The sequence below is a fragment of the Prionailurus bengalensis genome, chromosome E4 (assembly GCF_016509475.1).
Source record: "Prionailurus bengalensis isolate Pbe53 chromosome E4, Fcat_Pben_1.1_paternal_pri, whole genome shotgun sequence".
NCBI classification, from domain to species: domain Eukaryota; kingdom Metazoa; phylum Chordata; class Mammalia; order Carnivora; family Felidae; genus Prionailurus; species Prionailurus bengalensis.
The window spans coordinates 13,143,509-13,155,997 of NC_057360.1; the positions used below are offsets into that span (position 1 = coordinate 13,143,509).

The 12,489-nt window shown below is 38.0% G+C and overlaps 1 protein-coding gene across 1 annotated transcript in view; it reads left to right on the plus strand.

Annotated features, from left to right (window-relative positions):
- Window positions 1–12,489, plus strand: part of MROH9 (maestro heat like repeat family member 9) — an 89,739-nt gene that overhangs the window by 38,162 nt on the left and 39,088 nt on the right. The window contains exon 8 of the mRNA XM_043567798.1: window positions 10,283–10,418. Coding sequence (XP_043423733.1) covers window positions 10,283–10,418 — 136 coding nt within the window. The remainder of the gene's footprint in view (window positions 1–10,282; window positions 10,419–12,489) is intronic.

A 12,489-nucleotide genomic window follows, 5' to 3' on the forward strand; every position in this document is an offset into this window, starting at 1 on the left:
TGGTAGGAAGTGTGGACACACCATTTGGGAAAAAAACAAATCATGAATTCTGTGGTAGGGAGGGAGATGTGGTCGAAGAGAAGGGCAAGAGACAGACTAGCACAGTGGGTAGCACGCGGGGAAGACGAATCCCCATGGCAATTGGCTTGGAAAGTGAGAGGAGCCAAATTTCATGAATTCTTGCAATCACTGGGGCTTAAAGCCTGGAGCTTTAAAGGTCAGCAGACTTGGCTCTAGAAGAGCTTAGAGGACATTGTGCTGCTCCTAGAGGGAAAGCAAACAGGCAGCCTATGGACATACAGCATGGAAACAGTGATATGAAAAGCACTTGGGGCACACAGTGAGGAGGTAATTTGCTCTTCTCTGAGTGTGCCCCAGAAAGGCAACATTCATGCAGAAACCCCCCTCCATGAACAAGGGAACTGGCAGATGTCGTTTCCTTCTCCTTCCCCTCAGCATTAACACAGACCCATGTGCAGCAACCAGGACAGCGCAATCACTACCTAATTTGCTTACATGAAGCCCGGACCGCCCCCCCCCCGCCCGCCGCCACCATGCTCCAGCAGAATCACCCTTCCCAATCATGCTTGCTTGGTCCCAGCCCAGCAGGTGCCCTTTCCGAGAAAACTGGCTGGCCCAAACCCCTGCCCATGTTGAGTCTCCTGTCCCAAGAGTTTTGCAGGGCTTCAGTTCTGGTAGAGGTGGCAATGGGTATCATCTCACAAGCAGACCAGAGCACACCTAGTTAAAACTTGTCACATTCGAACCAAGGACCAAACACTTCCCACAATAGGCAGAGAGACAGACAATTGAGCTTCAGGATAAAGTGGCCAGGACACAACAGCAGAGCACACACAGCACACATTGAAGATACTCCCTGAAGTGACAAGCCCTGGGGAATAAGGGAGCTTACATTATAGGGCACTACAGGACCTCTTCTTCATAAGGCCATTACCTTCGAGAACAGGAGACATAGCTGACTGTTCTGACACAGAGAAGCAGGCACAGAGACTTAGACAAAATGAGAAGACAGAGGAATTTGTCCCAAGTGAAAGAACAGGACAAGGTTACAGGCAGATCTAAGTAAAAAATATATAAATAACATGCTTGATAGAAAATTTAAAGTAGTGATCATAAAGATACTTGCTGGATTTGAAGAGAGAGTGGAAGGCATCAGTGAGACTATTAACACATGATAAAGAATTACATAGCACAGATAGAGGGCTGAATAAATAAAATCAGAGACATGCTTGAGGGAATGAATAGCAGACTGGAAGAAGCAGAGGAATGAATCAATGACCTGGAAGACAGAGTAATGGAAAGCAATCACACTGAAAAAAGAAAAAAAGAATTATGCAAAACAAGAATAGACTTAGAGAACTCAGTGACTCCATCAAACATAATAACATTCATATTGTAAGGGTCCCAGTAGAAGAAAAGAGAGAAAAAAGTGGGGAGAAAATTTATTTGAAGAAATAATAGCTGAAAACTTCCCTAATTTGGGGAGAAGGAAACAGACATCCAGATCCAGGGAGCACAGAGATTCCCCAACAAAATCAACAAAAGCAGATCCACACCAAGATATATCAAAATTAAAATGGCAAAATATAGTGATAAAGAAAAAAAATGGTTTAAATAGCAAGAGAAAAAGCATCAGTCAGTTACAAGGGAAAACCCATGAGGCCGGAAGGAGATTTTTCAACAGAAACTTGGCAGGCCGGAGTTCATGATATATTCAAAGTGCTGCATGAGAAAAATCTGAAGCCAAGAAAGCTCTGTCCAGCAAGGCTATCATTCAAAATAGAAGGAGTGATAAACAGTTTCCCCGACAAACAAAAACTAAAAGAGTTCATGACCACTAAACCAGCCCTGCAAGAAATACTAAAGGGGACTCTGTGAGTGGAAAGCAAAGACCAAAACTGACAATATGAAGGTAGGAAACACAAAAGCAGTAAAAAGGACTATTTCTGTAAAAAAAAAAAATCAGTCAAGTCACAAAATAAAAAGATGCAAAATATGACAACATACGACTAAAACGTGGGGAGGAGAGGAGAAAAGAATGGGTTCAAACTTAAGTGACCATCAACTTAATATAGACTGTGACATGCAGAAGAGGTTATATACAAACCAATGGTAACCATATATCAAAAACCACTGATAAACATGCAAAGAATAAAGAGAAAGAATTCCAAATATATCAGTAAAGAAAATGAGCCAACTACAAAAGAAAGACAAGAAAGGATCAGAGAAAATCTTCAAAACCCACCACAAAACAGATGACAAAATGGCAATAAATACATATCTATCAATAATTACTTTGAATGGAAATAGACTAAGTGCTCTAATCAAAAGACCTAGGATGACAAACTGGACAAAAGACAAGAGACTCATTTCAGTCCTAAAGACACGTGCAGATTGAAAGCAAAGGGATGGAAAAACTTTTATCATGCAAATGGATGTCAAAAGAAAGAGTATCAAAACTTAGATCACACAAACTAGACTTTAAAACAGACTGTAATAAGAGACAAAGAAAGGCACTATAAAATAATAAAAGGGACAATTCAACAAGATGGTACAACAATTATAAATATTTATGCACTCAACATGAGTCCACTCAAATACATAAAACAATAACAAACATAAAGGAATTAGTTGATAGTGATACACTTACAATAAAAGACTTTAACACCCCCACTTAAATTAATGGAGAGATTATTCAAATAGAAAATTAATAAGAACACAGTAGTTTTGAATGACACACTTGACCATATGGATTTAACATATATTCAGAGCACTCCATCCTAGAAGTGCAGAATACACTTTCTTTTCAAGTGCACATGGAACATTCTCCAGAATAGATCACCTATGAGGCCAGGAAAAAAGTCTCAACAAATGCAAAAAAGATGATCTTTTCTGACCATCACACGTGAAACTAGAAATCAACTACAAGAAAATTCTAGAAAGACCACAAACATATGGAAGTTCAATAACATGCAGCTAAACAATGAATGGGTCAACCAGGAAATACAAGAGGAAATAAAAAATTACACAGAAACAAATAAAAATGAAAACACAATGGTTCAAAACCTTTGAGATACAGCAAAAGCAGTTTTAAGAAGGAAATTTAGGGGCGCCTGTGTGGCTCAGTCGGTTGAGCGGCCGACTTTGGCTCAGGTCATGATTTTACGGTCCATGAGTTCGAGCCCTGCGTCGGGCTCTGTGCTGACAGCTCAGAGCCTGGAGCCTGTTTCAGATTCTGTGTCTCCCTCTCTCTGACCCTCCCCCATTCATGCTCTGTCTCTCTCTGTCTCAAAAATAAATAAAAACGTTAAAAAATTTTTTTAAAAAGAAGGAAATTTATAGAAATACATACCTACCTCAAATATACAACCTAACCTTACACCTAAATGAGCTAGAAAAAGGAACAAGAAACAAAACCTAAGACCAGCAGAAGGAAGGAATAATAAAGATTAGAGCAGGAATAAATGAATATAGAATAATAAGTAATAAAATGTAGAAACTAAAATACACACACTGTAGAATAAATCAATGAAACCAGGAGCAGGTTCTTTGAAAAGATCAATAGTATTGATAGGCCTCTAGCCAGGCTTATCATGAAAAAAAGTAAAAAGACTGAAATAAATAAAATCACAAATGAGAGAGAACTAACAACCAACACCACAGAAAAACAAACAATTATAGTAGAATATTATTAAAAACTATATGCCAACAAATTGGACAACCTAGAAGAAATGAATAAATTCCTAGAAATATATAAACTGCCAAAACTGAAACAGGAAGAAATACTTTGAACAGATCAATAGCCAGCAAAGAAATGAAATCAGTAATCAAAAAACTCCCAAAAAATGAAGGGCCAGGGCCAGATGGCTTCATAAACAAATTCTATAAAGCATTTAAATACAAGTTAATACCTGTTCTTCACAAACTATTCCAAAATATAAAAGAGAAAGGAAAACTTCCAAATTCATTCTATGAGACCAGCATTAACCTGATACCCAAACGAGGTAAATATAACCACAAAATAAGAGAACCACAGGCCAATATCTCTGGTGAACATAGATCCAAAAATACTCAACAAAATATTAGCAAACTGAATTCACCAATACATTAAAAAAAATTATTCACTACAATCCAGTGGGACTTATTCTCAGGATGCAAATGGTTCAATATTTGCAAATTAATCAGTGTAATACATCACATCAATAAGAGAAAGGATAAGAACCATATGATCATTTCAATAGATGCAGAAAAAGCATTCGACAAGGTAAAATGCCCATTCATGATAAAAACCCTCAACAAGGTACATCTAGAGGGAACATATCTCAACATAATAAAGGCCATGTATTAAAAGCCCGCAGCTAACATTATCTTTAATAAGGGGAAAATGAGAGCTTTTCCCTTAAGGTCAGGAAGGAGTCCATTCTCACCACTTTTATTCAACACAGTACTGGAAGTAAGTCCTACTCACAGCAACCAGACAACAGAAAGAAATAAAAGGCATCCAAAATGATGAGGAAGAAGTGAACTTTTCACTACTTGCAGATGACATGCTACTATATAGAGAAAACCTAAAAACTCTACCAAAAAACTGCTACAACTGATCCACGAATTCAGTGAAGTCAGAGGATACAAAATCAATACCCAGATATTGTATGGAAACCAATTTGACAATAAACTTCATATATTGAAAAAAATAAAAAAAAAATCAATACCCAGAAATCTATTTGCATTTCTACACACCTATAATGAAGCAGCAGAAAGAGAAATTAACAATCCCACTTACAATTGCACCAAAAATAATAAGATACCTAGGAATAAACCTAACCAAAGAGGTGAAAGACCTGTACTCTGAAAACTACAGAACACTGATGAAAGAAATTGAAGACGACACAAAGAAACGGAAAGACATTCCATGTTCATGGGTTGGAAGAACAAGTATTTTTAAAATGTCTACACTACCCAAAGGAATCTACAGATTTAATGCAATCCCTATCAAAATACCACCAGCATTTTTCACAGAACTAGAACAAAGAATCTTAAAATTTGTATGGAAGCACAAAAGACCCCAAATGGCCAAAGCAATCTTGAAAGAGAAAAACAAAGCTGGAGGGATCACAATGTTGGGCTTCAACTTATACTACAAAGCGGTAGTAATCAAAACATGATGGTACTGGCACAAAAACAGACACATGTATCAATAGAACAGAATACAAAACCCAGAAATAAACCCACGATTACATGGTCAATTAATCTTCAAGAAAGCAGGAAAAAATATTGAGTGGGGGAAAAAACAGCATCTTTAATAAATGGTATTGGAAAAACTGGACAGCTATATGCAAAAAATGAAACTGACCCCTTCTTACACCATGCACAATAACAACTTACTGAATGGGAGAAGATATTTGTAAATGACATATCTGATAAAGAGTTAGTATCCAAAATACAAAGAGCTTATAAAACTCAACACCCAAAAAACAAATAATCCAATTAAAGATGAGCAGAAGACATAAATAGACATTTCTCCAAAGGAGACCTCCAGATGGCCAACAGACATATGAAAATATGCTCATCATCACTTACCATCAGTGAAATGTAAATTCATACAATGAGATATCGCCTCCAACATCTCAGAATGGCTAAATCAAAAACATAAGAAACAACACATGTTGGCAAGGATGTGGAGGAGAAGGAACCCTCTGGCACTGTTGGTGGGAATGTGAACTGGTGTGACCACTGTGGAAAACAGAATGGAGATTCCTCAAAAAGTTAAAAACAGAACTGCTCTGTGATCCAGAAATTGCACTACTAAGTATTTACCCAAAGAATACAAAAACACTAATTCAAAGAGATACATGCACCCCTATGTTTATAGCAGCATTATTTACATAGCCAAGATATGGAAACAGCCTAAATGTCCATCAACTGATGAATGGATAAAGAAGTGGTATCTATACACACACACACACACACACACACACACACACACACACACACACAATGAAACATTGCTCAGCCATAAAAAAGAATGAAATCACGCTGTTTGCCATGACAAAGATGGAGCTAGAGAGTATAAGACTAAATAGAAGAAGTCAGAGAAGGACAAATACCATATGACTTTAATCATATGTGGAATTTAAGAAACAAAACAAATGGGCAAAGGGAAAAAGAGAGAGAGAGACAAACTAAGAAACAGACTCTTAACTGTAGAGAATGAACTGATGGTTACCGAAGGGGAAGTGGGGAGAGGCATGGATTAAATAGGTGATGGAGATTAAGGAGTGCACTTGTGATGATGAACACCGGGTAATGTATGGAAGTGTTGAATCACATTGTACACCTGAAAGTAATATAACCAACCCTGTATATTAGCTACCTCGAATTAAATTTTAAAATAAATAAATAAATAAAAGATGAGTGGAGGATTTCCAGTCAAAACTAACAGATTATCTGCATGCCTTTCTCTCCTCTCCCTCTAAAGTCCTCACAAAATGGAAATGATGAAATTTGTCAAATTAGTAAAGTTTTAGGTGGGCTAGATGTCAATAGGATGATAGAAAAGATAGAAAATGGTAACTGACAAAGCCTCACAAAGGAAGCTGAAAGACAGGTGCATGTGAACATTAGGATGGGGTACAGCTTTTTAGGAAGCAGTTTGCCCTATGCAACTCTGGAGTAGCTGGAGCTTGGAGGTCCAAGTAATGATGAAGGGTGAGAGGCAAAGCAGGGTTGAAAATACATGCATTAACTGAAAGGATTCACTGAAAGTTTATACAGAAGACTCTATTCCCTTCCATCCCCCTTTACACATGTACTATATTCCACAGGGACCTGGGTCCACTGGCAGATAAAATTTGAGGACTTCTTCCTCAAAATGGCTAGAAAATCCCCTGAGAAAATTATCCTGATTGTTCAGAAATATTTCAGTGTAACCCCAGCGTCCCCACCTAACCACTCTAAAGCAAAGCCCACCTGTTGATGAGCCTTGCTCACATACATAAATTCTGCCAAGAAGCATTGCATTTGTAAGTATGACTAGATAACCAAGATTTGTCAGACATTTGGATTAACCCCTCCCAATACCAGAGTCAGCCCAAGATAAATAAAGAGAGAAACATGATTATCAAAATAAAGAGTCAATTCAGGTCACAGGTGAGAATTTAGCCTTGAAAAGAGTAGAGAAAACATATTTATATGCCAAAAGAAAATATAATTAAAGTAAAAATGGCCTATGCATTAAACAATTTTACTTAATCATAATAATAAGACCACATTATTGATTTTCAAATTTTAGGATCAATCACAGAAAACTCAAATAAGTTATCGAATCCCATCAAATGCTATAAACTTAACAATGCAAAAGCAAAAATGCAGGGAAGAGTTTAGTGGTTCTTCAACAAGTTAAATACACAATTACCATATGACCCAGAAATCCTAGGTATATACCCAAAAGAATTTGAAAGAGCTGGTCAAACAAAAACTTTTACACAAATGTTCATTGCAGCATAATTCGCAATAATCAAGACGTGGAAACAACCTAAATGTCCATCAACAAAGTGAATGGACAGATAAAATGTGGTATATTCATACAATGGAATATTACTCCACCAAAAAGAGAAATGAGGTTGGATATATACTGCAACATTAATAAAACTGGAAAACATTACACTAAGTGAAAGAAATTAGACCTAAAAGCCTACATGGTCTATGAAATTTACATGAAATGGCAGAATAGGCAAATCCACAGAGACAGAAATCAGCTTTGTGGTTGACAAGGACTGTGGTTACCAAAGCATAAAGACTGACTGGTTAGCGGTTTTCACTTGAGGTGATGAAAAAGATTTAGAGCTAGAGAGAGGTGGTGGTTGTTCCACATTGTGAATGTGATTTATGCTACTGAATTGGGTACTTTAAAAGGGTTAAAATGGTAAATTGTAGGTTATGTATATTTTTTGCCACAATAAATAAATGCACGATAAAGTACAGGCAAAGGTAGTAAGAAAGTAGAAGACATGGTAGAAAAAAGTTGAAGGGAAATACAAGTGCTCCAAAACACTTACTCTATAAAGCAGAAGATCAACAAGGTATTTGTATACTATGAAACAAGAAATAAAAGTACTGCCATATTATGAAAACAGAAAAGGGAAGGACTACAAATCGTAATGTGCCATAATGAGTAACAAGCTGTATAGAGAGGATGGTGGTAAAACAGAAAGATGTGATAACCCCTAATTTATCACAGCAGGAATAGATAGGCAATGTCCCAAACTGATATTAGAACAGAAATGGGAGTCCATTATTTAGAGATAAAAAGGTGACCTCCAGAAGAAGCAGCTAAAAACACTTAGGAGTGGTTGCCTCTGGAATTTAGTACCTAAACTACCATTATTGTTAAGACAAGGAACCGGAGAGGCCACATCTACAAAGAAGGAATCCAGTAAGAAAGGGTCAGAAAAGTGAGCAGAAATACTCCAGCTTAGGGATGGATTCTGAGAAGTTTTTTTTTTTTCTCCAGATCTTAATGCTTATTTTCCTTTCAGCACTTGGATAGATTTTCTATAAAAGCAGGGCCATATTGTATTGGAAGTTCCCAAAGTCTTGTGTTGGAGAGAGTGTAGCTGTTGTTGGTACACTTCTGAAGGGCATAATCAGTGTGCTCCACAGTGCAGAGCCTTTCTCCTGTCATGTTCCCCATCCTCCTCAAACGTGCCACGCAATCTAGAAACAGCCACACCTACAATAGAGACAGAAATTAGACAGACCCAACCCGGCAAACAGAATAGATAGACCACTGATAGCTTCATTTACAAAAACACCTGGTAATTGCACATCCACAAGTTCTTGAGGAGGCATAATCAGAAAAGCCATTTGAGGCAAATAAGACTTTAGGGGCAATCCCTTGTAAATGGTTCCCAACTTCTTTGAACTAAGCTGAGAGGATTACTCCCCCATCGGCCCGATAGAGAAGTACCACTCAGTCCCACAGTGTGATGGTGGTTCTTAAAATCTTGCCATTAGATGGAAAAAGAAACCTGGGCTGCAATTCCAAAGAAAAGAGCACCCAGGGAAGGAAAACATGTCTCCCTAGAGCCCAGTGTAATGTCTGTACTGTCTGCTTCTAGATTCTCCTAACTCATAGGACTCCTAGAGTAGAGGGACCCCAAGGCCAGCCTTACAAAGAATCCACAGAAGTAAAGGATTATCTCTACTTCTTCTGCTGAGACCATCGTTCCCAGTATCCTTGTTCAGTTATGCCCTTGACCCATGACCCAGTTCACTTCACATTCCTCTTTAGAAATGACTCTGTGTGTGTGTGTGTGTGTGTGTGTGTGTGTGTGTGTGTGTGTGTTTAAGATTGAGAGAAAGGGGTGGGTCAAGCAACATGAGAGGCAGGGCTAAGCAGACACATGAGAGAAGTAGAAAGAAAGAGAAACAGGCTGTGGGATCCTCCCAGAGGGTTGACTTGGTTCTAACTTTTACCACCAAAATTTGCTCTAATCCTCGAAACATCTATTTAAGAAAAATAATCACCTGTCTTAGAAACAAGAAGGCCTACTAGTTTACCAAACCTACATGTGAACAGAGCCCCCTTTGTTTAAAAAATAATTGGTAATGGTACTCAAACCTTCACAAAACCAGAATGTCCCTTCCACCTCTCCTTTCTTCTTGACTAGTCAATCAAGATGAAAATCTAACTATTTGAACAGCCTGTGTCACAGGAAGTTGTAGGAAGAAATACATAAAGGTTGTGATAGTAGCTTTGACATCAAAAGTAAATGCTCTGAATTTTTAAAAAATGAATTTCTTTGGGAAGAATCAGAACAACTCCAGGAGGAAAAGTTACATTTCTCCAGTGGCTTACAGAGGCATCTGAAGTGTGTCATACATAGACAAGAGCACATGACAGTTTTTGGATATCCTCCCTCTGCCCCAATATCCTGGAATGTGCTGCCTGAAAATTGCTACCTGATTTACAGAATAGAAACTAACATTAGTTGAGTTCCCATTATTTCCAAACACTTTGCTAAGAACTTGCTTTTTTGTCATAAATCGTCCCCACAATAACTATTATAAGGCAGCATTTGTTATCTACATTTCACAGAGGAGGAAACTGAGGTAGTAACAGATTTGAACATAGGTTTGGTAAATTTGGAAGCTCATCCTGTAACTCTAGTCCGATATAGATATTAGAGGATCGGATACCGACATTCGATGTTGACTAGGCACAGAAAATGCATTTTTCTCCCTTGTTTTTTCCCATTAGGCAAGTGTTGACGCTCCATGTCTGGGTGTCCTGGCAGCAGAACTGTCTCTTCTGTGTTGCCATAATGACGTCTCAATCACACAACAAGCATCCTTGGGCATGCATCACCTCCTCTGCATTGCAAAGTGTCAGAACGGTAAGAATGATTTACCATGTCTTCTAAGGGGTACTACAAATTGTCCCTAACTATTCTCCTTGTGGGTCCCAAGAAGGCTCTATGTCTGTAGATTTCTAAAGCCTGCCCCAACATCTATAGCTCCACTTTCTAACACGCCTTTCATAATCTTTTTAGAATGATCAAGATATGCCAATCATGGTTCTTCAAGATCTATAAAGTACTATACTTGGATTAGTGTTGGGTGTTAATGCTGGGGACAGGAATGCTGTGGGGAAGAAGAGGAGAAAGAGAAGAAATGGTACCAATGGGACTTTTTAAAAAAGGAGGTATATTTTCCCCCTCTAATGGGGCATCAAATGGAATATTCAGATTCTTGCTTCAGGGGTGGGGGAAAATTAGCCACCAGCAGTAAATGCTGCTGTGGCCTGCCTAACAAAGCATAAAAGCAAGTCCTGAAAGTATCATACTATTTCCAAATAACTTAGAGAAAAGATTTACCCTCCTGTAATACATGACTAAATGTATAAATATAAACATACATATATATATATATATATATATATATATATATATATACTTGAGCTTACCACCTAAAGTAAGCTCAAGTAAGTTGTAGACTGCAACCCAATGGTGTCACCAAGAAGAGACAGAATTAGGGATCCAGAGAGGTCATGATAGCTAGAGCTCACAGGTCTGAGGGCCAGAGAGGAGTGCACAAAGAGCTCCAGAAATTTGCACAGGGTTCTCCTTATTCAGGTATGTAGTGGTCAGAACACGCATGTGAGAGGATGCATGGGTGCTCAGTTAGTTGATTCTGCTCAGGTCATGATCTCATAGTTTGTGGCTTTGAGCCCTGTGTCGGGCTCCACACTGACAACACAGAGCCTGCTTGGTATTCTCTCTCTCTCTCTCTCTCTCTCTCTCTCTCTCTCTCTCTCTCTCCCCCTCTCTCCCCCCCTCTTTCTGCCCCTCCCCCACTCATGCTCACTCTCTCAAAAGAAGTAAATAAACTTAACAACAACAACAAAAAAGAATACGAATGTGAAGGAAACTACCTGAGGCCAGGGGGGAATGTTTAGGGAGAAAAATCCAATGAACTCACAAAGTCTGGGAATAGTGCCTATGACGATAAGCCAACATTTAAAACTTCATAATGCACAAGTAATGAGGAAGAGTACTCAAAGGGTTTTGTTTCATTAGAAGGAAAAGACAATCTCTAGACTACATTGTTTTAGTGCCACTTAACAGACCTTAAAAATAAGATCTAAAAAGATCAGGTTATCTCCAAATACTTTAAACGTTAATCAGAATGAAGCTCAAACCTACTCCTAGGAATACCAATATTCCAGCAGTCAACAAGTTAAAATTCACAGTGTCCAATAACAATTATTACACTTGCACAGAATCAGACCACAGCACATAATGAGGAGAGAAATGAATCAAAACTGACCCAGAAATAACTCAGATGATATAATTCGTAGAAAGGGACGTTAAAACAATTGTTATAATATATTCCAATTATTTAAAGAGTCCAAGAAAAAGATGAACATGTTAAGTAGAGACATAGAAAAATTTCTAAAAGACCTCAATTGGACGTCTGGAGATTAAAAGCATAATATCTGAGGTGAAGAACACTCTGGCAAAAATTAACAGTGTAATTTTCAAGAGGGCCAGAGAAAATAAGACACATTTCATTCACAGGAACAAAAGTAAATATGACAGTAAATTTCTTATCAGTAAAAGCCATAAACAATGGAGCAGCCTCTCAGTGTACGGGGGGGGAAAAGGCAATCTAGAATTCTTTAGCCAGCAAAAATTCTTTTAAAAACAAAAGTGAAATAAAGACATGTTTAGATATACAAGAGCTGCTAGAATTCATTGCCAGCAGATCTGCAATAAAAGAAATATTAAAGGAAATCCTTCAAGGAAAAACATCCAGGTGAAAATCTAGATCCGCATAAAGGAATGAAGAGTAATGTGTTGCAACTACGTAGGTAAATATTCTGTCCTCATTTAAAAAAAATTTTTTTAATGTTTATTTAGTTGAGAGAGAGAGAGACAGAGAGAGACAGAGCGTGAGTGGGAAGAG